The sequence below is a fragment of the Mobula hypostoma genome, chromosome 11, assembly GCF_963921235.1.
Source record: "Mobula hypostoma chromosome 11, sMobHyp1.1, whole genome shotgun sequence".
NCBI lineage: Eukaryota > Metazoa > Chordata > Chondrichthyes > Myliobatiformes > Myliobatidae > Mobula > Mobula hypostoma.
In genome coordinates, this window is record NC_086107.1 from 95941081 (window position 1) to 95967675 (window position 26595).

The 26595-nt window shown below is 49.9% G+C and overlaps 1 protein-coding gene across 4 annotated transcripts in view; it reads left to right on the forward strand.

Moving 5' to 3' along the window:
* The window catches only part of LOC134354362 (circularly permutated Ras protein 1-like), a 76097-nt gene that overhangs the window by 24508 nt on the left and 24994 nt on the right, over positions 1-26595 (forward strand). For 3 of the 4 annotated variants that reach the window (XM_063063312.1, XM_063063313.1, XM_063063314.1), the window contains exons 4-10: positions 6298-6438; positions 9429-9515; positions 11037-11125; positions 14415-14594; positions 15957-16007; positions 17250-17339; positions 23651-23802. In XM_063063312.1, coding sequence (XP_062919382.1) covers positions 6298-6438; positions 9429-9515; positions 11037-11125; positions 14415-14594; positions 15957-16007; positions 17250-17339; positions 23651-23802 — 790 coding nt within the window. The remainder of the gene's footprint in view (positions 1-6297; positions 6439-9428; positions 9516-11036; positions 11126-14414; positions 14595-15956; positions 16008-17249; positions 17340-23650; positions 23803-26595) is intronic. The other variant, XM_063063315.1, reaches the window with a different exon arrangement.

Here is a 26595-nt window from a genome sequence, read left to right on the forward strand (position 1 = left end):
AGCTTCCTGCGGCATGGAACTGCCGTTGTGATATCTGTTGTGTATTTAAGTGCTATTTGAGTAATCTTGCAAATCTGTTGTTGATTAAGGATTTCTGTTCAGTTAATTAATTATGGGTTACGTGTGAAATACATTAATTGCATACGTCATTACACTACCATGTGATACATGCGCGCCTCGCTGAAAGTAACACCCGTATTTCGGACTACCGTGTCGTCTTTGAAGTAAATTAATGTTTTGAAGTTACAAAACATAATAATTTCCATCTTGGGTTTCTGGCATTTAGGAAAGTCAAGTGTCATGGGGATCATGCAGGATCAGAAAGGACCAAGCACTCCACCTAGCTCATGGTCTACATAGAACTGGACTAACCGGCCAATGATATCATTTCTCCCCCTCCCCACTTTTAAATAGCGTAGTACTCATCTGAGATGTTTTGTTCTCCATGGCTGCTGCCTGACCGGTTGCTTATTTTCAGAATTTTCTGTTTTAACGAACACACCTGGAAACTTGTTAATTTCTTCCTTGTGAATCCCATTTTCCTTGATAAAGACCCAGAGGCCTATCGGCTCAGCCTGTTCATGCCAACAAGATGTTGGTCTCAGCTAGTCCCATTTGGCTCATAATGACCTAAACCTTATTGAGGTTATTATTTGATAAATCTTTGTACACCGTCAGGTTCAATATCAATGCTACGTTGCTGCTGCCTCACCCCAGTGGCTCAAAGGTTCAATTTAATATCAGGGAATGGATACAGCCTGAAATCCTTACTCTTCACAGGCGTCCACAAAACAGAAGAAAGCCTCAAAGAATGAATGACAGAAAACGTTAGAACCCCTAAGCCCCACCTCCCCCCCACGTGTAAGCAGCAGCAAAAAGATCAATCCTTCCCCCCCCCCCCCACTTGCTCCAGCAACGGCATCGCCACCCCCTCTACCATGCAAGCAATAGTAAAGCCCCCAGGGACCATAATCTAGTGTCCCTCAAAAACTATTGTCCATCCCAACACTTCGACATCTCAGACAGGCTCTCTCACTCACGAGCCCCCGACTCAAAGGCCGACAGACTCTCACTCACCGAGAGAGAGTGAGTGTATGGGGGCCTTCTTTCAATAGCAGTGTACACTTCTGTCTCGAAGTTTCAATCTTCCCCCCCCCCCCGATGCTTCAGTCGGCAACACCGGTGAGGAATTGGATCGTCTGCAGGGCTTCACCCAGAAGACTCACGTCTTTTAGGCCTTACCTGAAGATGTTGAACGCCAGGCCACTTGCCGAGATCCGAGAGTAAGAACCCAGCACACATGAAGAACAGTAGTTTGAGTGCAGCTATAAATTACAGACTCCAACAGGCATTTTCCTACAGGCACCCATCCGATGGAATCCGTTGACGTTCCAGCAACTTGCTGTGTTCAGCCTGCAGGCTGACTGTCTTGTAGTCTGACCTCAGCGATGGCCCTCGAATCATTCCCTCCATATTGTTACCACCATAATTCAGTGTATCTTGTACACTCTGTTAGCACGACACTATTACACCTCCAGATGTTCTGGAGTTCAGAGTTCAATTCCAGCACCGTCTGTAAGGAGTTTGTACATTCTCCCCGTGAACCGTGAATGTTTTCTCCGGGTGTTCTGGTTTCTTCCCACAGTCCAAAGGCCTTCTGGTTAGTAGGTTAATTGGCCATTGTAAATTGTCCTGTGATTAGGCTGGTGTTATATCAGTGGGTTGCTGGGTGGTGAGGCTCGGGTGATCAGAAGGGCCAGTTTCGTGCAGTATCTCCAAATTAAAATCAAATAAATCACCACTTCAATTCAATTTACCGCAAATTCAGGATAGACAGTGGTGAAAAAGGCATTTCGCGTACTGGCCTTTATCAATCAGGGCACTGTGAGTCCTGAGGAAGAGTCTCAGCCCATAACATTTCAATAGGTGCTGCCTGCCCTGCTGAGCACAGGAACAGGCCATTCGGCCCACAATGTTGTGCTGAACCAGCTAAAAAGCAAATCAAAACACCCAAACACTAATCCCTCCTACGTACACCATGTCCATATCCCTCTATCTTTATTACACCCATGTGCCTATTCAAACACCTCTTAAAAGCCTCTACCGCTGTACCAGGCAGCACATTCCAGACATCCCCTACTCTGAGTAAAAAATTTACCCCTCACATCCCCCTTGAACCTACCACCTCTCACCTTCAATGCATGTCCTCCGGTATTATACATTTCAACCCGAGGAAATGATATTCTCTGTCCACTCTATCTATGCCTCTCATAATCTTATAAACTTCTATCAGATCTCCCCTCAGCCTCCGATGCTCCAGAGAAAACAACCCAAGTTTATCCAGCCTCTCGTGATAGCTCATGCCCTCCAAACCAGGCAGCATCCTGGTAAACCTCTCCACACCTTCTCCAAAGCCTCAACATCCTTCCTACAGTGGGGTGACCAGAACTGTACACAAAACTCCACATGTGGCCTCACCAGAGTTTTATAAAGTTGCAACATAACCTCCTGACTTTTGAACTCAGTGCCTCAACTACTAAAAGCAAGCATTCAATAAGCCTTCTTAACCAACTTATCGACCTTGTCCTTAACAGTGTACGGTCTCCTTGCATCTTCCCTACCGAGGTGCAACACCTCACATTTATCTGGGTTAAGCTCCGCTTGCCATTTCTCAGCCCATATCTGCAACCAATCTATATGGTGCTGTGTTCTTTGCCAGTCACAACTCCACCCACAACTCCACCAATCTTGGTATCATCTGCAAATTTACTAACCTACTCATTTACATTTTCATCCAGGTCATTTATATATATCACAAACAGCAGAGGTCCCAGCACAGATCCCTGTGGAACACCACTAATTACAGACCTCCAGCTTGAATAAGCCCCTTCACCCACTATCCTCTATATTCTATGTGCAAGCTAGTTCTGAATCCAAACAACCAATTTGCTGTAGACCCCAGGCATCTTGACCTTCAGGATTAGCCTCCCATGAGGGACTTTGTCAAATGCCTTACTAAAATTCATGCAGACAACATCCACTGCTCTACCTTCATCAATCTTTCATCACCTTTTCAAGAAACTCAATCAAGTTGGTAAGACCTGACCTGCCCCACACAAAGTCATGCTGCCTCTCCCTAATTAGCCCAAGGGTTTCCAAATGCTCATATATTCTATCTCCAAGAACTTTCTCCAGAAATTTCCCAACAACTGACGTGAGACTCGCCAGTCTAGTTTCCAGGATTTTTCGTTGTTCCCTTCTTTAATTAGAGGTACAACATTAGCTATTTGCCGGTCCTCCGGGACCTCACCTGTAGGTAGAAAGGACATGAAGATACTGGTCAAGGGCCCAGCAATCTTGTCTCTTGGATCTTTCAATAACCTGAGGTAAATCCCATCAGGCCCTGGGGATTTATCCACCTCAATGCTCATTAGGAGGTCCAACACTTCCTCCTCCTTGACCTGTAAACAGCCTAACATATTTATACACTCAGCACTGATCTCATAATCCTCTATATCCTTTTCCTTGGTAAATACTGAAGTAAAGTACTCATTAAGTACCTCACTCACATTCTCAGCGTCCAAGTAAATGTTCCTCCCTTTATCGTTGAGAGGCCCCCAACCTCTCCCAAATTATCCTTTTACTCTTGATGTGTGTACAAAATGCCTTGGGATTTACTTTAATCCAACTTGCCAAAGGCTTTTCATGGCCCCTCCTGGCTTTCTAATTCCCTCCTTTAGTTCTTTTCTGGTTTCTTTATACACCTCACATGTTTTGTTTGATCCTGACTTCTGAAACTTTACATGCATTTCGAGTGTGTACCCTTGTGCAGGAGTTGGGACCTTGTGTTGTAGTTGTCCGAGTCACCGGTGAGGCTGTATAGAGTTGTATTAAAGATGTGCTCAAACTGGAAAGACTGCGGGGAAAGTTTATGAGGATGCAGCGTCCTGAGTTACAGGACAGGTCTTTATTCCTTGGAACACAGAGGAATAAGGGGCAACCTTGCAAAAGTTATGAAGTTTGAAATTATGAGAGTTTTAGGCAAGGTGGATGGTAAAAGTCTTTTCCTCAGGGTCAGGGGAGTCCAAGACTAGAGGTACAGATTTAGGGTGAGAGGAGAAAGGTTTAAAAGGAACCTGAGGGACAAACATTTCATGCAGGGGGTGGTGAGCATGTGGAATAAGCTGCCAGAGGAAATGGTTGAAGCAGGGTACATGGAGGAGCAGGGTTTAGAGGCATATTGTATGGCCAAATACAGAAAATTGGGTCTAACTGGGAGGAGACCATGATTGAACTAAAGGGCCTAAATATGTATTGTTTAATTGGTGCTGTTTGCTGTATTACTGTAAGTCTCTCACTCTCTTTCTGCACCAGTACTCGGATTACATTTCTCATTTCATTCGTATTCCCTCTACTTCTGGTGCCTAAAGCTGTCTACCTGTGAGCCTTTCCTCTGGTGTTTGTTTTAGATCTCTCCCTGTTGAACAAGTTGGGTCTTTATTCTTTGGAATGTAGAAGGTTGAGGGAGGACTTGAGGGAGGTATTTAAAATTATGAGGGGGATAGATAGAGTTGATGTGGATAGGCTTTTTCCATTGAGAGTGGGGGAGATTCAAACAAGAGGACATGAGTTGAGAGTTAGAGGGCAAAAGTTTAGGGGTAACATGAGGGGGAACTTCTTTACTCAGAGAGTGGTAGCTGTGTGGAATGAGCTTCCAGCAGAAGTGGTTGAGGCAGGTTCGATGTTGTCATTTAAAGTTAAATTGGATAGATATATGGACAGGGAAGGAATGGAGGGTTATGGGCTGAGTGCAGGTCGGTGGGACTAGGTGAGAGTAAACGTTCTAGAGGAGCCGAGATGGCCTGTTTCTGTGCTGTAATTGTTAGATAGTTATATGTTGTAATGCTTCCACTCCCAGTCTAAAGTCCTTCCGATCCACGCCATCTGCCTTCCCATAAGGACTATTGCAGAGCGAGTGCAGCTCTCTCTTCCAGTCCTGCTACAGGTAGAGCAACACAGTGGTGTGAGGGGTCGTGCTGCTACCTCACAACTCCAGAGACCACACTTCGATCCCGCACTCGGGTGCTGTCTATGTGGAGTTTGCACGCTCTCCCTATGGCCATCTGGGTCCCCCCACCCCCGGAGTGCTTTGGTTTCCCAATGATGTGCAGGTCGGTGGATTAATTTATTCATTTATGGGATGTGGGCTTCGCCAGCTAAGCCAGCATTTATTGCCCATCCCTATTTTAAGAGTCAACCATTGCTGTGGGTCTGGGCCAGACCAGCTGAGGACGGCAGGATTCCTCCCCTAAAGGACATTGGTGAACCAGATGGATTTTTATGACAATTGACAACTGAGATTTTTTTAATTGAATTCAAATTCACCATCTGCCCTGGTGGGATTTGAACTCATGTCCCCAGCATATAACTGGGTCTCTGGATGACTGATCCGGTGGCGATTCCCACTACGCCAGATCTCCCCACTAGGTGAGGGTACCGACGGGAATAAAGTGGGCTCGGGTGGCTCGGTGTAAATGGGTGATTGATGAACAGTATGGACTCAGTGGGCCGAAGGGCCTGTGACCTTGAAGTCAGAAATTCGGTGTGAACCTCCTGGGAAAAACATTTCCTCTTGGAGAGTCTCGCTCAGTGCAGTGGGGAGGGTTCAGCCTCTCCTCAGTGCACAGCTCGCTCTCTGTAGCCAAGGTCAGCATCCCTCCCTCATTATAATCATTTAACATTTACTGTCTCACTTGTATTTCAGAAAGGACCCATTTAATCAGCATCAATTGGTTGATTGTAATTTTGAAGCTCAACGGCGTTAATGTAAACAGGACATAATCCCCTTCTCCTTCATCCCGGAATCCCACTCCATCTCTATTCCCAACATCTCTGTGCCCAGGAACTCTCACCGTCTCAGGCACTCTGGCCGCTTCCCTGGCTGAGGAATGGGTTTCACCACCCACACTATCCACCCCCTCGTCTCAGTGTGGCACCCAGAGTCAGGGGCCTGAGGCCAGGGCCTCTCCCCAGAGCAGCTCCCCCTAAGGGTGGGAGGGGTTAGGGACTGGGGGTTGGGGGCGGCGAGAGGCACTTGGAGGGGAGTGGTGTGTAGGGGGTGTTTGTATGTGGAGGGGGAGATGTGTGGGGTTGTGAGCTGGGGGGATGGGTCGTGAGGGGTACGTGGGTGAGTGGTGTGTGGTCGGGAGTGCAGGGTTGGGTGGAGCGGGGTTTGCTGAGGCGGTGTGTAAGTGTCCTGTGCAGGTGAGATTGACTCCCTCCCTCACTGTGTTCCAGGTGTGCCGCCTCCCCTCCCGCCCAGGCCTCCCAACATGAAGAAGGCGGCTGAGTACCTGGAGGTGCTGGAGTCGAGCCCTGGCCCGTGGACCGCCCCAGGAGCCAGGCCCCCGGCGTCCGCACCCCCTCTGCCAGATAGACGTGAGTCAGGGTGGAGTACGGCTGCTTGTTTGCTCAGCATTCCTTCGTGCACTGGGGTGCAGGCACTTTGGGAACTCAGCAGGCCAGCCAGCATCTGCGGAAAAGAGTACAGTTGACGTTTCGGGCCGAGACCCTTCAGCAGGACTTTGGGTGGTCGGTGAGGGAACTACGTTGCCTTGGTCCCAGATCTATCCTCCCAGAGGGAGAGACCACGACCTCTGCTCTCGGAAATGGCCCCATGGTTCCAGGCACTGGGCATGATGGCAGTCGGGACAGCTCCCACAACTCAAACTGGCTCTATGGACCCTGGAACAAGGAAGCCTCACCATTCCCTGTCCATGGATCCTCTGGACGTGGGACAGTTCGGCCACCCACCAACCTTCTCCCTCCTCTGGTCTGGCCTACCACTTGCCAGCTCAAACTTCTTCCTTCCTCCACCCCCGCCCACCCTTTTATTCTGCCTTCTTTTCCCTTCCTTTCCAGTCCTGATGAAGAGCCTCGGCCTGAAACAACCCCTCCAGAGATGCTGCCTAACTTGCTGAGTTCCTCCAGCATTTTGTGTGTGTGTAGCTCTGGAAGAGGCCCTTCAGCCCATTGTGTCTGTGTGGACCGCGACACACCAAATTAAACTGGACCTTTCCGCACTCACCAGCTGTGAGATGGATAGCAGGGAGGCTGGGGAGGTGGCGTGTGGGTGGTGGGAGGTGGAGAGGGAGAACTTTACACTCCACCAGCAACACTCCTGTGTGGAACAGGATAGTAAAGTCAGCGAGAGGGTCAGGGATCTTCCAGAGGAGGTGTTCCCTCTCACTGACACTAAGGCTCTTCCAGTCCGTGAACTGCCCTCTCACCTTTCCTTCCCTCTGGATGTTCATCCAATTGTCCTTGGAAAGCTCCCTCCAACCCACTTCTGCCACTCCTTGTAGTCGCTTGCTGCAGACTACAATTTGTACAATGAAAGGAAAAGTCTCCTCTTCCCCTCTGTCTTTTGCTCTGTTCCCTGCCACTGGAAACACAATTTCCCCACCCCTTTACCTGCCACACCTGCTCACACTTCAGGCCACCTCCCCTGAACCACAGCTCATCGTCTTGCCGGGACAGACGTCGCCAAAGCCAAGGCACTCTGGTCAACTCCCTCTGCACTCTGTCCAGGATGGCAATGCCCTTCCCGAAGTGCAGAGCCCAGCAACCAGTGATGGCCCTGGGGCCAATGATGGTCAATGCTCCTGTGATGGCCATAGTGTTTCCAACGCCTGAGCTGGTGCTTAACCAGACACAGTTATGGGTCTCAGCCTGAAACGTCAACTGTGCTCTTTTCCTTAGATGCTGCCTGGCCTGCTGAGTTCCTCCAGCATTTTGTGTGTGTTACTTAGTAACGTTTAGCATTATTTCCATACTTCAGTGTTTTAGAAAGTCCAGAACGCCTGGAGCTAATCTACCTGAGATCCAGCTCCTGGGCTTCCAGCTTCTCTGGATCAGTGCGGCCTCTCCTGATTCGCCCTCTCACTGTATTAGGTTTCAACGTTGTGTGTCTGCCCACTTCACCAGCCTGCCAACGCCCGTGAATTCCGCTGCTGTCAGAATCAGGTTTATTATCACTCTCTCGTACGGCGCAAAATGGCTTGCTTCCTGGAAGCAGGACGAACAACAACGATAAAGTTTAAAATAAATGAATAGTGTGCAAGGAAGGGAATAATGAGGTGGTGTTCGTGGACTGTTCAGAAATCTAATGCTGGAGGGGAAGAAGCTGTTTCTGTAATGATAGATGCCGCCTTCTTGAGGCACTGTCTCTTGAAGGTGTCATTGATGGTGAGGTGGGTTATGCCCATGATTGAGGAGACTGAGTCTATAACCCTGTCAACCTCTTGCTGTCCTGTGCATTTGGAGCCACCATTATTGGCAAGGAAGCAACCAGTTGGAATGCTATCTATGGTTCCTCTGTAGAAATCTGCGAGTCTTTGTTGACATACTAAATGTCCCCAAGCTCCTGATGGAATAGTCACGAACCTGCTGACTTCATGATTGCATTGATATGCTAGGGATATGCTCAGCTCAGGAGAGATCCTCTGCAATACTTACGCCCAGGAACTTGAAGCTGCTCACCATTTCCATTGCTGACTCCCCAGTAAGGACTGTGACGTGTTCTCTCTGCTCTGCCCTTCCTGAAGTCTTCCAGACGCCACTAGTTACAGTGTCACCACAAATGATGTTCCATCGCTCTTATCAGAGTGGGTGCTGGTCTCAGCACAAGCCTCTGAGCAACTTTGGAATTGGTTCATTATTGTCATGTGTTTTTGAAGAACTTCTCTCGCACACTATTCATACCGATCAATTCATTACGCAGTGCTTTGATCTTCTGCCCTCAGTCCATTCCCTGCAGTAAATGACAAGCAAAGGTTGCAAATACTGGAAATATGAAGGAGAAACCAACTGCTGAAACCCTCAGCGGGTCGGGCAGCATCCGCAGAGGGAGGAACATTGTTAAAAGTCTCTTCTGGCCGTCGGAACAGTAACTCAGTTACTATCTCCACAGAAGCTGCCTTGGGTTTCAACATATCCTGTGTTTAGTTGACCTAACACATTTGAACTCAATCTCCCACCCAAACACCACTGGTCCCCATCATTCCCTCATCGCCAATATTGCCAACTATCTTCATGTGTATCAAATACCACCTGCCCAGCAATCTTGTCACCCTGAACCCTCTGCGGCTTCATTTAAGAACTGAGAGTTCCCAGTCAGATCATTCCATTATACCAGTCAGATCAAATGCTAATTGTTTACTTGTTCTCCAGGACTCCTTTGCCTGGAGGCAGTGATCTAACTTTCCCTTGTAACACACACAAAAAATGCTGGCCCGAAACGTCGACTGTACCTCTTCCTATAGATGCTGCTTGGCCTGCTGCGTTCCCCAGCAGTCTTTGTGTGTATTGCTTGAATTGCCAGAATCTGCAGATTTCCTCGTGTTAACTTTCCCTTGTGTTTTCCACAGCAGCTCTGACTCCCAAAGCCCAGGAGTTAACTGAGAATACCAATGTGGTGCTGGTGAATTTGGGAAAACTGGTCGACATCAAGGATGGTAAGCTTTGCTGATTCCACAGCTGATCATCGCTCTCTGCTATGGGGTTTTAGGGGCCTGTTGACGGGGCAACTGCTCAACTCCTCCATTTCCCACCCCACCCGCTGCCACGGGAAACCCCTTCTCTCACTTCAACCACCTGTGAACTCACAGAAATGTCATCAGGATGAAAGATCATTGACCTGAAACGTTAATTGTCCACCTCTTTCCACAGGTACTGCAGAGTTTCAGGGGACGGTGTGTGTGTGGGGGGGGGGTTTGAGGGGACAGTGTGTGTGTGGGGGGTTTGAGGGGAAGGTGTGTGTGGGGGGGGGTGGTTTGAGGGGACGGTGTATGTGTGGGGGGGTTTGAGGGGACAGTATGTGTGTGGGGGGTGGTTTGAGGGGACGGTGTGTGGGGGGGGTTGAGGGGACAGTGTGTGTGGGGGGTGGTTTGAGGGGAAGGTGTGTGTGGGGGGGGTGGTTTGAGGGGACGGTGTATGTGTGGGGGGGTTTGAGGGGACAGTATGTGTGTGGGGGGTGGTTTGAGGGGACGGTGTGTGTGTGTGGGGGTTTGAGGGGACAGTTTGTGGGGGAGTTTGTGGGGACGGTGTGTGCGGGGGGGTTTGAGGAGACAGTGTGTGTGGGGGGGTTTGAGGGGACGGTGTGTGTGTGTGGGGGGGTTTGAGGGGACGGTGTGTGTGTGGGGGGAGTTGAGGGGACGATGTGTGTGGGGGGGGTTTGAGGGGACGGTGTTTGGGGGATTTGAGGGGACGGTGTGTTGGGGGGTTTGAGGGGAAGGTGTGTGTGGGGGGGTTTGAGGGGACGGTCTGTGTGTGGGGACGGTGTGTGTGTGGGAGTTTGTGGGGATGGTGTGTGTGGGGGGGTTTGAGGAGACAATGTGTGTGGGGGGGGTTTGAGGGGACGGTGTGTGTGTGGGGGGGTTTGAGGGGACGGTGTGTGTGTGGGGGGGGTTTGAGGGAACAGTTTGTGGGGAGGTTTGAGGGAACAGTGTGTGGGGGGTTTGAGGGGACGGTCTGTGTGGGGGAGTTGAAGGGGACGGTGTGTGTGGGGGCGGGTTTGAGGGGAAGGTGTGTGTGTGGGGTGAGTTTGAGGGGACGGTGTGTGTGGGGGAGGGGGTTTGAGGGGACGGTCTGTCTGTGGGGGGGTTTGAGGAGACAGTGTGTGTGGGGGGGTTTGAGGGGACAGTGTGTGTGTGGGGGAGTTTGAGGGGACGGTGTGTGTGTGGGGGAGTTTAAGGGGACGGTGTGTGTGTGGGGGCTTTGAGGAGACAGTGTGTGTGGGGGGGGTTTGAGGGGACGGTGTGTGTGTGTGTGGGGGGGTTTGAGGGGACGGTGTGTGGGGGGGGTTTGAAGGGACAGTCTTGGTGCGGGGCGGGTGTTTGAACGGACACTGTCGGTATGGGGTTATATTGAGGCAGGCCATAGATCTGCCATTACCCTGGGTAAAGGCTGCGGAGGTGAGTGTGTGATGTGGGCTGTCACACCTCAGTCATGTTCTAACTTGGTGCCTTGGTCTACAGTGAAAGGACAGCAGGGATCTCCGACCTACTGCCTGAACTGCTCAGCTGCCACGTCCTCTTGCAGCAGCCTACAGGAGCACCACGCCACGGTGAGTAGCTTCTCGTTGGCGTGCCCTACGTGCAGCCGTCGGCCCACTCCCTGTGTGTTTCTTGTGACGTAACCCTCTCACGCACCCGTCAGCACCCCAAACCTCCACCCTGCATCCCCAACCCCCATCACATGCACGTACTCGGGATAGCTCACGATGGGCCATTAACCCACCAACCCGCGTGTCTGTGGGACCTTGGAGGAAACCGAAGTGGCCTTCATCGGGAGAAGTTGAAATTGAAATATCTTTACTGTCATTGCATAGTACAGTTGTCATGCACCAATACAGCGAAAATGAGTTTGCAACTCTCATACTCAATGCTATAAAAAATAAATAAAATAAATAAACAATAAATAAAATCAAGTAACCAGCCAGTACAAGCAATGTCCAGCAGTACAAAAGCACAACTCAGGTGCATGACATCCATAAAACCAGTATTAAAGTAGCAATATAACAAATTATGGATGATGCTTGATCGATTGGTTCGGAGCAATTATAGCTCTGGGGAAAAAGCTATTTTTCAGTCTAGAAGTGTGGGCATAGAAAATCTTATAACGTCCGCCAGATGGAAGAAGTTCAAACAGATGATTGCATGGGTGTGTATTGTCCTTACAGATGCTTGTAGCTTTCCTTAGGCAGCGTGAGCTGTAGGTGTCCTCCAGGGCTGGGAGCTGTGTCCTGATGATCTTCTGTGCGCTAGAGACGGCCTGCTGAAGTGCTTTCTTATCAGCTGCTGTACAACTGAGATACCACACAGAGATGCAGTATGTTAAGTTGCTCTCTGTGGTGCAGCGGTAAAAGGTCACCAGCATCTGTTCAGGTAGACCAGCTTTCTTCAGTGCAAAACTCCTCATAGACGGCCTGTGAGGGCCAGGTCGTGCCTGGGTTTCTGGAGACATGAGGCAGCGGCACCCCTGTGGGTTTGATGGTGGGGCGGGGGGAGAGGCAGAGGATGCAGCTTGGCCCAGCACAATGATGGCCAACATTGACAGAGGGGTTACTTCACATGCCAGCTCCGGCCGCAGTGACAGTGATGTTCTTCTTTGAGATGTCCTTGCTGGTCGGGAGGGTTGCACCCGTGGTGAAGCTGCTGGATCTACAATCCTCTGCAGCCTCTTGCAACCCCTTCCATTGGACCTTCCATACCAGGCCATGATGCAACCAGTCAGAATGCTCTCCACCGTGCTGGAGTCTTTGGTGACAGACCAAATTTCCTCAAACTCCAAATGAAGTATAATCATTGGCATGCCTTCTTCATGATTTCATTGAGGTGTTGGGCCCAAAACTGATCCTCTGAGATGCTTGGCGCCCAAGGATTTGACGCTGCTCAGCTTTTCCACCACTGGCCCCTCAGCGAGGGTTGATGCGTGTGCCCACTGACTTCCAGATTCCAGAGGAAACTGAGTTGTTTTCTCTGGAGTGTTGGACGCTGAAGGGACAACTGATAGACGTCTATAAGATTGTGAGACACACAGACAGAGGCAAAAGCTGTATCTTTTACCCAGGATCAAACTGTATAATACTAGAAAACAAGCTTTTAGGGTGAGAGAGGTAAATTTAAGGAAATGTTTGGGGCAAGTTTTTTTTTACACCGAGTGGTAGGTGCCTGGAATGCACTACCAGGGGTGTTTTGTGGAGGTATATATGATAGAGCTGTTTAAGAGGCTCTGAGATAGACACATGCATGTGCAGAGAATGGAGGGATGTGGATTTTGCATAGGCATAACGAATTAGTTAGGCATTTAACTACTACAGTAGATTCTGATTAATTGGGACACATCAGGACCAGTACATTTTGGCCCAATTAGCCGAAGTTTCATGGAAATAGTTTTTTTAAAAAAAGGTATAAAAAAGACAAACTGAGTAACAAATTATGCATTTTAATGAAATACCGAAAAAATTAGAACACTACCATGAGTTTTATAGACTACTATAAAACTATTTAATAGTTATCAATCGAGGAATTCATGCAGTGTACACAATGAACAAAGTCAACACAGCCACCGAGTGTTGATAATGGACTGCCTTCGTACAAGGCTATCAACGATTACATCTTCCAAATCTTCATTTTCATTGTAACATTCAAGATAATTGTCGATACCTTCAAATTCTTCGTAGTTCCTAACTTGTAGAAGTAGTGAAATTGTTCCTTTTCCACTCACGGCCGTTTTTGGCATCTCCAAGCCTGAATGCTTGAAGCTGCAGCAAGCAAAACAATTTGAATTATCTTGCTGCTAATTTCTCACCAACTATCAGTGGCCAAAAAAAAAAGTTTTCTTGAACGCAAACTCATGCAACTGACTCTATTTAAAAACTGCTCACTGTAAGCTCGATGTGGCATCTAAGGGCCACACAAGTGCCTTTAGTAGCAGACAGAATGGACCCAGTCTGCGTTGGATCTCACTGATGTAGAGGGGGCTGCATCGGGAGCATGATAGATGACCCTGACAGACTCATGGGTGAAGTGTCACCTCACCTGGAAGGACTGTTTGGGGCCCAGTGGCGAGAGAGGAGGTGTAGGGGCAGGTGTAGCACATGGCACATTTGCAGGATAAGTACCAGGAGGGAGAACAATGGACAAGGGAGTGCCTCCCCTTCTCCCTTTTACCATTCCCCATTCTGGTTCCCCTGTTGCTCCTTCTCTTCACCTGCCCCTCACCTTCCTCTGTTGCCCCTTCTTCCTTTCTCCTATGGTCCCCCGTCCTCTCCTATCAGATTCCTCCTTCAGTCCTTTACCTCTTCCACCCATCACCTCCCAGCTTCTTTCTTCATTCCCCCTCCATCACCCACCCATCTGCCTCCTCACCTGGTCTCACCTGTCACCTGCCAGTTTGTACTCCATCCTTTATTCTGGCTTTGTCCCTCTTCCTTTCCAGTCCTGATGAAGGGTCTTAGCCCAAAACGCGGACTGTCTATTCCTCTCTGTAGACGCCACCTGACTTGCAGATCTCCCCCAGCATTTGGCTGGTGTTGCTCTGAAGGAATTGGTTTCTTTAGATGAAACCCTTCTAACATTTTAAACCCCTCTGTCAGGCCACCCTGCCATCGCCTCTCCATCTGGAGAAAGTTGTTGAACACTGGACTGCTTGAGCACAGCCATCGTCAGTATGCAAATAGTAAGTAAATGCATCAGCTGAGGAGCTGTGGGAGGGCCATGGGGCAGGAATATTGGGGACCAAAGTATTGCTTCTAGGGTTTTAATGGCTAACCTTGCTTTATTTGTCCCAGGCATTTTGGAAGTCACATACCTTCAGTATCCGCTAACGTGGATTCTTCCATTTGCCCTCAGATATGGAAATGTGAATTCTGCAACCATAGCAATGTCATGGATTATCGGTTTAGCAAAGACACGTGCAGCGATGACCAGCTGTATATTCACATCCCAGACCCGGTGATCTCCACGGATAGCGATGATCCGGTGGTTGTGTTCTGCGTGGACATCTCTGGCAGTATGAGTGTGACGTTCGAGGTAAGGGGACTTTGACGAAGGGAGACCGCACTTTCTCCCGGTGCCGCAGGTCGTTGACAAGCCGCGCGTGGGTCACGCATTCGGAAAGTAACGCAGCGTGGAAGCAGGCCGTTCAGCCCAACTCATCCATGCAGCCCAAGGTGCTTAATTCCATGCGTCTGTGTTTGTTCCATATCCCTCTGGGACCTTCTCAACCCATGAACCTGTGTAAATGTCTTTGAACTGTTGTAATTGTACACCTCTCTGCATTTCCTCTGGCAGCTCATCCCATACCTCCATCACCCTCTGTGTGGAATAAATTGTCACTTGGGTCCCCTATAAATCTCTCCCCTTTCACTTTAAACCCTGGGGAAAAAGGCTGTGCTTCTTCATCTTATCTATGCCCTTCATGATTTTGTAAACCTCCATAAAGTCAGCCCTCAGCATTCTTCACTCCAGGGAAAACAACCCCAGCTGATCTAGTGTCTTCTTGCAATTCAAGCCCTCCAGTCCTGTGGTGATCAAAGAGTTCAGCTACAAGGTTATGCCTAGAATGGAGGTTGGGAAGAGGTTTCACTGCCCAAGATTGAGCGGGTTTAGAGCAGGAGCTGCTTAATGGTATTGGTTCATGGATTAATGAAAGGCTGGGGACTCCTGGCTTAGAGGGAGATTGTGTGAAGACTGTTTTAAATGATGGGGAAAGATTTGATGTGGTGGGCTGGTGGAACGTGAGGAAGATCCTTGTTTTAAAGCCAAGCTATAAGTTGAGCGGTGAAAACAGCCGCTGAATGTTAATACTTAATAGAGGCTATTGTGCCCAACTTGTCTGTGCTGACCCTCTCTAGAATGAGCTCATTCCCATGCTCTTTTACCACATCCCTGCAAATTATTTTCCATCAAGTACCTAACCAATTCCTTTGGAAAGTTCAGACCGACACAGTGGACCAATTTGCCTGTTATTCTGATCTTCAGCCAGGGCTTATGCCATCTAGTTAAGGCTTTGCATTTGTAGCAAATAAGCTGTTGGCAAGGGTTTTGTATAGACATGTGTGACCGCCACACTTGTCTTTCCAGGATGGAGACCACTCTTCTGGTAGAGAATGCCCCCGTGGCAAAGACGTGACTCTGTGGATGAGGGGTTTCCCCAGCTCTCCCTGCAGGACAGTGCAATGACATCCATACTCCTACACCAGAACATCACCAGTAGGTCTGACTGCACATTAAGGCTAACCCTGTCTGTACTGCCCCCATCCCAGGTACCACCTGTGGAGATGTGATGCGATGCATGCTGGATCTGAATTATTTTGTGTCTTACTTTGTTCTGGGAAGGTTTTAACTCTGCCTCAAGGAAAGTTTTAATGATCCTAACTTTTTTTTTTGCAGCAGGTGACTGGAAAGAGCAACAACAAATCCCTCTACATATCCAGGTTACAGGTATGAAGCTACCAGCCAGAAATGTCAGCTTGGTGGGCCATGCTGCGGCCCTTGTCCTCAGTCACAGTATCGTACAGCACTGAAACAGGCCCTTCAGCTCATTCTGTCCATGCTGACCCTTCTTGTCCACCTGCCCAATGCATCTATTGATGGGATATTCGGGAGCCGGTGCTTTCACTATGCTCTGATAATTGGTCGCATTGGTGAACACCAAAGTGTCTGCAGTCTGGATATAGAACAAAACAAGAGCTCACTCGCTCTTCAGCCATGGGTAGTAGTGTTCTCTACCCAAGGTACTCCGTCCGTGAGAAGCTGGAGACCGAGTTTAACAGGGTTGTAGCACTTTAAGTGGGTTGATGTATTTGAGTTTGTTCAAGGAGGTGGAACTACAGATCAAGGCCAGCCATGATCTCACTAAGTGGGGAGAGGGGCTGATGGCTGAATTCTACCTCGTACCTTTTCAATGGTCTGACACCTGCCTCCTGGAGCAGTGAGTGTCTGGGTGGGAAAATAAATGTTCAGGGTGGGAGAAAGTCAGTATTTGCAGGTAATTGAAAGTAAGAGTCAGGAAACAAACTTTCAATTGTGGAAAAACTTCTAAGGGAACTAGTAAAACTAGAGGGAAGTTAAATGTGTGGAACAAATCCCAAAGTCATCAGTCTTTTTGTGTTTTTTTTAAATTACCAAAATAATATTGAAGTTTTTACTTTTTTTTGTGAACAAGAGGTTGTGCCCACAGTGAGGACCTAGCCATTGCGGAATGCCTTGAGCAGGAATGCGGGAATTAACCCAGGCCAGGTGGTCAAGACATACGGGGCCTCGGCCATATGCCAGCTCGACCTGTAAATGGTTACCGTGGCAAAGGTTCCCTCCACTGGCCCGTACCCTCCGCACAGATCTGATGCTTCAGGGAGAAAACACTTCAAAAGAAGCTCCCGTCCTTCCTCATAGTCATAATTCATTTATCTGGTAATCTTGGTAGCAACCGATCAGGGCGTGAAGGGTGATGTATTAATGACAAGGGGAGTTGGGTCAGCTGTACTATTGAAGTTATTTGCCTGCCAGCACCCATGCAATGTAGTGTTTCTGATAATCAACCTGCTCAGGTCTTTGACGTTTTTTTGGCTTTACTGTGAATGCCCACAAGAAAATGAATGAAATATATAGTACTTTGATAATAAATGTACTTTGAACTTTAAACATATCTCACTGGGTCTGGGGTGGTGCTGTGCTCTGTTGCAGGCTGTCCAAGAGGCAGTGAACCAGTCACTCGACTATCTGTTTGAAACGTCACCCAGGACAAGAGTTGCTTTGGTTACTTTCAACAATGAGGTAGGTAAAGAGGAGTGAGCTGCCCAGATACCTCCCCGTAACGTCTGTTGGGAGACACGTCTCCTGTGCAGTCGTTGACCGTTGCTCCCTTGCTTCTTGACCGCGGGGTTGTGGGAACAAGTGCTGGGTTCTTTGAGGGCTCCTGCTCACGTGGACAAAGGCTTTACTCTCTTGGAGCCAGTCAGCCTGTTGAACTTTGCTCTGTGCTTCACACTTCCCTTTGACGTAGGAAGAAGTGGTTATGCACCGAGTCTGCTGGTTCTCCCAGAAGCTACGTTACTTCGCCCCACTGTAAATGCTTCTCTCACACCAGCCCACCAATTCTCTGCTGCTTCCCCTCCCAGCCACCCATAGTGGGCTTCCTTAATCGCAGCCGATGACCCTGCAAGCCGGCATGGTTTTGGAACGTTAGAGGGATGTCTGGGGAAGCCTGTGTGTTCAGAGAGAGAACATTTCAAGCCCTCACAGGCTGTGACAGGGGTCTTATGTCTGGTCAGGCAGCTGTGCCACATGCCCACCCACGCTGATGATGCTGCAGTCCAGGAAGATGACTTGCTTCTAGATCGTATCTGCACAGCACTGCTGGGAGCTGTGGTCTGCGACTCACTGAGGTCATAGGTGGGCTTAAACAGCTGAGGTGTTTGGGGCTGTCTTGTCTGAGGTTAACCAGGGTGCGTTCCATAACTGAGCAAAGTTTCCAGTGGCCTTCGACCAGAGTCACTGAAGATCAATCATCGTGTCAGTGATGGAGACACAAGTGCAGACTCTGGAACCTGGAACGTAGAGAGTCTGCTGTTGGAACTCAACGGAATGAGCACCATTTGTGTTGAGACCCTGCATTAGAGTCCTTCTCTCGGTACCCTCTCCCAATGTTGTTAGAGCTCTCTCTCTCTCTCACATTTCTCCATTTCCCAGACTTCTGCTGTCCCTTCAGATTCCCCTGGTCCTCACCTTCCACCCAACGAGCCTCCACACCCAGCTCATCATCCTTCATCCTGTCTGTCAGCTTCAGCAACAGTCCACCGCCAACCACCTATCTCCAGTCTGCAGGGATCACTCTCTCTGTGACTCCCTGCTCCCCTCATCCCTACCCACCCACGCCTCCCTGACCCTCCAACCATCAGAGATGTAATACCTGTCTCTATATCTCCTCCCTCGCCACCATCCAGGGATCTGAACAGCCCTTCCAAGTGAAGCAAAGGTTCATGTGTATCATCTCTAACCTAATCTACTGCCTTTGGTGTTCCTGATGTGGCTTCCCCTACATCAGTGACACCAAACAAAGACTGGACAACGAGAGAGCAGCTACACTCAGTCTGTGACCCCCATCCCAAGCTCCCAGTTATATGCCATATCATCTCACCTTCCTGCTTCCACACCCAGCTGTCCATCCTTGACCTTATCCACCACCAGGTAAGAATCATGCCAAAGTGGAGGGACAATACCTCGTATTCTGCCTGGATGGTGCACAGCCCAATAGGATAAAGATTGAGTTCTTCGATTTAGGCAGTGCTTGCCTGCACTGTCTCCCCAGCTTCTGATCCTGCTCTAGTCATCCCATTTTTGTCCAGTTCCTCGTACACCCCACCAGCTTCCCCCCTCTATCTGCCCAATTTCACCCCTCTCTCCTCCTGGTTTCATCCACCTCCAACCCACACACTTCGCCCTCATCTCCCCTCCCACAGCCAGTTCCACCTGCCCTTTGTCTTTCCCCTGGGGTTCCGACTATCAGCTCCCTCAGTTACCAGATTCCAGCACTGGGAGCCTTTGTGTCCTCACCTATCACCCACCTGCATCTGTCTCCACCTTAGACCCTCCTTTCCCCTCACCCAGCTCCACCTGCCTCCACCTCTCACCCACCCACCTCTGACTCCCAGCTCCACCTCTCCCACTCGCCCACATGACTCCATCTGGCCGTCATCTATAACCGGTCCTCCGTCCACCAATCACCGATTATCCCCAGCCCCACCCCGTCCCTCTCTTCTTTACACTGACTACCTTCCCTCTTCACTCTCAGTCCTGATGCAGGGCCTCGGCCCAAAACATCGACAGTTCCTTCCCCCTCGGCTGCGTCCTGACCCGCTGAGTTTCTGCAACTGACTGCTTGTTCCTTCAGGCAAGGGACAAATGAGACACATGGGTGCACTGGAAGGGTTGCTGGATTGTGAGCTTTCTTTTCTGGTCCAATTTGCATAAAAGGAACCGCAGATCTTCACGTTGACCACATCCAAGGCTTTAATCAGAAACTGCAAACCCACCCAGCTTTTGCTGAAGGGAAGTTCTTGAACTGTCCTTATGATCAAACCACACAGGCGGGGCTCTGACACCATTCAAACCCACACTGTGTTTGGTAGAATGGTGGTGGTTGTCCATCGTGTCCGATGATGATGAGAAACCTGTGTGGGAGAGTTTTTAAAGTGGGAAAGCCGTTGCACTCCTCGACATTGGAAGTCCGGGTCCAGTAGTACGAATAAGCATCACAAACAAGGGTTTTCATTAGTTGCAGTGAATGACCGTGACGGCTTCTGTGCCTCGTCGAGCCCTTCACTCCCACACAGCGTTGCGTTACCACCGTCCTAACCTTTGCCGATCCCATCCGCCCAGTCCGCCAGAGCTAACTTCGCATGCTACGACAGGCATGTCCCTCTCTCATCGGGGCATGATGCCTCCAGCCACCCTCACCTGGTTTATCCCGCCTGTTGAAGTGGTGTCATGTGCAAACCGGAGATGCTACCCCTCTTTGGGGTACACCCAAACTGGCAGAATAGAAATGACCTTGTGTAAAGGGGAGGGCAGCAAGATTTGGGGTGGAGGCTCTAGGGCCTAAGGCCAGATTTTAGCCATGTGTAGTGCAGGACCAAATATAACCTCCGTATGAGTCTGTGTTTCAGGCAGAGTGATTCACCGCAGGGCTGGAGGTGGGGCACACGAATCTGAAACCAAGCCATTTCTGTTCCCCTCAGGTGTTTGTGGTTCAGCAGAGCCAGAACTAATGTTTCCATTGTTTCCTGGAATAAAGTCTCTGAACTCTTCACCCTCAGTCCTGCTGCTCTTAATTTGAATCAGTCATACAGTAGATGCAAACCTGAACATGGGTGACATATGCTTTTCCATCCAGTGGTGTCCTAATGCGGCTTTAAATGTATCATTTGAATTCCCTGCACAGAAAGACACCACTGGGTCCTCTCACCCTCCCGTTCTACACACCTCAGAATCAGAATCAGGTTTAATATCACCGGCATGTGACGTGAAATTTGTTAACTTAGCAGCAGCAATTCAATGCAATACATAATCTAACAGAGAGAAAATAAATAAATAAAATAATAATAATAAATGAATAAGTAAACCAATTACATATATTGAATAGATTTTTTTTAAACGTGCAAAAACAGAAATACTGTATATTTAAAAAAAACAATGTGAGATAGTGTCCAAGGATTTAATGTCTATTTAGGAATCGGGTGGCAGAGGGGAAGAAGCTGTTCCTGAATCACTGAGTGTGTGCCTTCAGGCTTCTGTATCTCCTACCTGATGGTAACAGTGAGAAAAGGGCATGTCCTGGGTCCTGGGTGCTTCCTCTCCCTTCGTTCCCCATTACCTTTCCCAGAACCAAACTGTCCCCTGGCAGCAAATCCCGTGTTTTCTTGATCAGAATCAGATTTAATACCACTGGCATATGTCGTGAAATTTGTTGTGTGGCAGCAGTAAATTGCAAAGCATAATAAACTGTAAATTACAGTATATTAAAAAAAGTTAAATTAGTAGTGCGAAAAGGGAGGAAAATAAAAAAAGTAGTGAGGTTTTGTTCATGGGTTCAATGTCCACTCAGAAATCAGATGGCAGAGGGGAAGAAGCTGTTCTGAATCACTGCGTGTGTGCCTTCAGGCTCCTGTACCTCCTTCCTGATGGTAGCAACGAGAAGAGGGCATGTCCTGGGTGGTGGGGATCCTTAGTGATGGACGCCACCTTTTTGAGGCATCGCACCTTGACGATGTGCTGGATGCTGGGGAGGCTGGTGCCCATGATGGAGCTGACTGAGTTCACAACTTTCTGCAGCTTATTTCAATCCTGTACGGTAGCCCCCCCCACCAACCCGTCCCCAATACCAGACAGTGATGCAGCCAGTCAGAATGCTCTCCACAGTACTTCTGTAGAAATTTGCGAGTGTCTTTGGTGACATCCCAAATTTCCTCAAATTCCCAATGAAACAGTCGCTGTCATGTCTTCTTTGTAACTGCATAGATACGTTGGACCCAGGATAGACCCTCAGAGATGTTGACACTCATAAACTTGAAACTGCTCACCCTTTCCACTTCTAGTTCTCGATGAGGTGATTGCTGTCTCGCCTTGCCCCTTCTGAAATCCACAATCAAATCTTTGGTCTTACTGACATTGAGTGCAAGATTGACGTTGAAGTCGATTTGCTGGCTAAAGCTGTTTCTACTAGTTTCTCTGACTGAGTTGAGAGGGACGCCAGTCACTGTGCTGCAAGGGCTTCTCTGAGAAGTCGTTCAGTCAGCTTCACTGAGTCCTACAGAGTCGTACAACGAGGAAGCAGATGCTCTGGCTCAGCCTTGAATGATTTTGCCTTGGTCCTGTAAATTTTTCTGCTTCCTCTCAACGCCCATCTGCTGTAAATCCACCAACTTCCCTCCGTCCTCCAAGCTTACCACCAGTCCTCCTTGTGATTCTCTGTTCCAGCGCTTCCATCATTAACCGTGCGTTTCCACCCGTCCCCCTAACATCCCAGCCGCTGCCCAGCGCAATGGGACATCACTGTCCTTTCCCTGTCCACCCAAACAGGTTGTGCTGCCTTCCTGACTTTAATGCTGCACCACGGGTGCCTTACCCTGTCTCAATCGTGCACTCCAGAAATCCCTCACTAACCCTGTCTGCTCCCTCCTCCCGGTTCCTACTCAGGTGCCAAGATGAGGGCCCCCCCCCCGGGGTAGAGGAGCAACACCTTGTATATTCTGTCTGGGTAGCCTCCAACCTGATGGCATGAATATCGATTTCTCCTTCCAATAAAAAAAATTTCTCTACTCCCCATCACTGTTCCTCTATTCCCTACTCTGACTTTTACCTCTTCTCACCTGCCTATTACTTTCCCCTGGGTCTCCTCCTTCCCTTTCTCCTATGGGCCACTCTTCCCTCCTATCACATTCCTATTTCCCTTGACTTTACCACCGACCTGGCTTCACCTAACACCTTCCAACTGGCCTCTTTCGCTCCCCTCCCCCCCCATCACCATTTTATTCTGGCATCTTCCCCCTTCCTTCTCAGTCCTGAAGAAGGGTCTCAGCCTGAAACGTTGACTGTTTATTCATTTTCATAGATGCTGCCTGGCCTGCTGAGTTCCTGCAGCATTTTGTGTGCGTGTTGCTTTAGATTTCCAGCATCTGCAGACTTCCTTGCGTGTATTTTCTCCAGATGTATTCCGAGCCTGTAGATCATAATGCACAAGTCTCGATATTACCAGCCTCCTTGTCGTGTGGAGTCCAGGGCTCAGATGACCCCACCAGAGTTTCCCAGCATGACGTCTGCTCTCCGGTGCAGGATCTGTAGATCCATCCATTCCAAGGGCCCCAGGATCCTGGAGGTCCTCTTGTATCTTCAGACCACTCCCTTCATATGTTTGTCACAGAGTCGTACAGCATAGGAATGGGCCATTTGGCCCATCCTCTCTATACTAACCCTATCTCTCGGCATTAATTCCATGCCTCTCCATGCATTGCTCTTTCAAGCACCTGTCTCGATACCTCTCAAGTGACATTGCTGTCCCTTCCTCCATCACCTTCTCGGGCACCTCCCCCCAGGTAACATCTGCTCTGTGTGAGAAACTCGGTCCCCAAATCACTTTAAACCTTCTGCCCCTCGCCATAAACCTATACCTTCCTGTTTTAGATACGCCTATCACAGGAAACTGCCCCAGGCTATCGACCTTATCTGCTCCTCTCACAGTTTTATCTACCTCGATCAAGTCATCTCTCATTCTCCTCTGTTCCGGGGAAAGTAGACCCAGCCTGTCCAATCTCTAGCTGATGACTCTAACCCTCCAGTCCGGGGCAACCTCTTTGTGGATCTCTTCAGCAGCATCTGTGGTTTAACCTCATCCTTTGCTGTGGTGTGGTGACCGGAATTGCACACAATACTGTGACAGTAGCCAGTTTGTTACTGGTTTGTCCCAGATCACCACGAATGTGAGTACAGGTAGCTACCGCGTCCCAGTGAAGTCTGACAGACTACTTTGATCCCCAATAAATTATCTCAGCCCCATAACCGAACTCTTCTAAATTTGATCGGTTTCTCAGGTAACAATCTATGGGGACGGGCTGGGCACTCCGCGGACCCTGGAGGACTTTGAATTAATCGATCAGGAGTACCTGAAGACGAAGGGGGCCGAGGAGGCCCTGCCACAGTGTATCTCGGACAGCAGAGATGCTCTCCGTCGCAGGGTGCAGCTGTGAGTATCCGTCATCCCTGGGAATTGGATCTGTGTCCCGCTGGAAGTGAGAATGACGGCTATGGCCACTATTAACACGAACGGATGTGACTGGGGATTTCCCCACCAATCAGCATCCACAGGGAATAACTGCTGTGATTAGCTTCCAGAAGAACAATTCAGTGCTCTTGGCTCTTCGCCAGCCTGGCTGACCACCCTGTCCACACTCTCTCCAACCCCTTTCTGCTCTCCTAAGCTGTAGACTTGCTGTTGTTTCTTTCATCGTCACTCCTGGCCTTCAGACTAACTCAAGCCAATGACTCCGTCCTCTCTGCAACAGTCTTCCCTTTAAAACAACACTGACTGTCCCCAGGCGGCGCAACCAGCCTTCAGTAAATGTTTCACCAACATGGTTTGATTCTCCAATCAGCCTTTGATCAAAGCCCATGTAGACGCATTCCCCACAGGTTTGCATCGGTCTTATTTCAGTATTCCAGAGATTAGCATGTCAAATCAATGGTCTATTACTGTTGTTTAAATGAAACACACCTAAAGAGTTGAAGATAACATTGTCCGTAGCTATGGCGATGGTTCATATCCCTTGTTTTCTTGTTTGTTGCAACCATGTTCCTTCTGTGCTTCAGTGTGAGTGACCTGTCTCCCTGAGAAGGTGTCCGTGCGTGTGTGATCAACCCATCCATCCTCAGGTGTGTTTGTGTTTGTGGGACTTGACCCCCGATGTATGTCTGTGTGTGTGTGGGGCCCGGCCCCTAATGAGGGTCGGTGCGTGTGTGGGACTGTCCCCCAGTGAGGGTCAGTGTGTGTGTGGGACTGTCCCTCAGTGAGGGTCAGTGTGTGTGTGGGACTGTACCCCAGTTGAGGGTCAGTGTGTGTGTGGGACTGTACCCCAGTTGAGGGTCAGTGTGTGTGTGTGTAGGACTGTCCCCCAGTGAGGGTCAGTGTGTGTGTGGGACTGTCCCCCAGTGAGGGTCAGTGTGTGTGTGTGTGTGTGTGTGTAGGACTGTCCCCCAGTGAGGGTCAGTGTGTGTGTGGGACTATCCTCCAGTGAGGGTCAGTGTGTGTGTGTAGGACTGTCCCCCAGTGAGGGTCAGTGTGTGTGTGGGACTGTCCCTCAGTGAGGGTCAGTGTGTGCGTGGGACTGTACCCCAGTTGAGGGTCAGTGTGTGTGTGGGACTGTCCCCCAGTGAGGGTCAGTGTGTGTGTAGGACTGTCCCTCAGTGAGGGTCAGTGTGTGTGTGTAGGACTGTCCCTCAGTGAGGGTCAGTGTGTGTGTGTAGGACTGTCCCCCAGTGAGGGTCAGTGTGTGTGTGTAGGACTGTCCCTCAGTGAGGGTCAGTGTGTGTGTGTAGGACTGTCCCCCAGTGAGGGTCAGTGTGTGTGTGGTGCCCGTCCCCAGTGAAGGTCAGTGTGTGTGTGTGTAGGACTGTCCCCCAGTGAGGGTCAGTGTGTGTGTGTAGGACTGTCCCCCAGTGAGGGTCAGTGTGTGTGTGTAGGACTGTCCCTCAGTGAGGGTCAGTGTGTGTGTGTAGGACTGTCCCCCAGTGAAGGTCAGTGTGTGTGTGGGACTGTCCCTCAGTGAGGGTCAGTGTGTGCGTGGGACTGTACCCCAGTTGAGGGTCAGTGTGTGTGTGGGACTGTACCCCAGTTGAGGGTCAGTGTGTGTGTGGGACTGTCCCCCAGTGAGGGTCAGTGTGTGTGTGTAGGACTGTCCCTCAGTGAGGGTCAGTGTGTGTGTGTAGGACTGTCCCCCAGTGAGGGTCAGTGTGTGTGTGTAGGACTGTCCCTCAGTGAGGGTCAGTGTGTGTGTGGTGCCCGTCCCCAGTGAAGGTCAGTGTGTGTGTGTGTAGGACTGTCCCTCAGTGAGGGTCAGTGTGTGTGTGTAGGACTGTCCCTCAGTGAGGGTCAGTGTGTGTGTGTGTAGGACTGTCCCCCAGTGAGGGTCAGTGTGTGTGTGTAGGACTGTCCCCCAGTGAGGGTCAGTGTGTGTGTGTGGTGCCCGTCCCCAGTGAAGGTCAGTGTGTGTGTGTGGGGCCTGTTCCCCCAGTGCAGTAGTTTCAGTGTTTGGGGGGGGCAACCCCAGTGAGGGTCAGTGTGTGTGTGGGACTGTACCCCAGTTGAGGGTCAGTGTGTGTGTGTGTGTAGGACTGTCCCCCAGTGAGGGTCAGTGTGTGTGTAGGACTGTCCCCCAGTGAGGGTCAGTGTGTGTGTAGGACTGTTCCCCAGTGAGGGTCAGTGTGTGTGTAGGACTGTTCCCCCAGTGAGGGTCAGTGTGTGTGTGGTGCCCGTCCCCAGTGAAGGTCAGTGCATGTGTGTGGGGCCTGTTCCCCCAGTGCAGTAGTTTCAGTGTTTGGGGGGGGCAACCCCAGTGAGGGTCAGTGTGTGGGTGGGACTGTCCCCCAGTAAGGGCCAGTGTTTGTGTGGGACTGTCCCCCAGTGAGGGTCAGTGTTTGTGTGGGACCGTCCCCCAGTGAGGGTCAGTGTTTGTGTGGGAGTCATCTTCCAGTGAGGGTCAGTGTGTGTGGGACCGTCCCTCAGTGAGGGTCAGCGTGTGTGTGGGACCGTCTCCAGTGAGGGTGAGTTTTTGTGTGGGACCATCTCCAGTGAGGGTGAGTTTTTGTGTGGGACTGTCCCCCAGTGAGGGTCAGTGTGTGGGGCTCGTCCCCAGTGAGGGTCAGTGTGTGTGTGGGAGTCATCTTCCAGTGAGGGTCAGTGCGTATGTGAGCCGTATCTAAGGAGAGCGAAGGGGTGTTTGTGAAAAGTGAACTCTGCCTTATTTTAACAACGGAAGCAGCT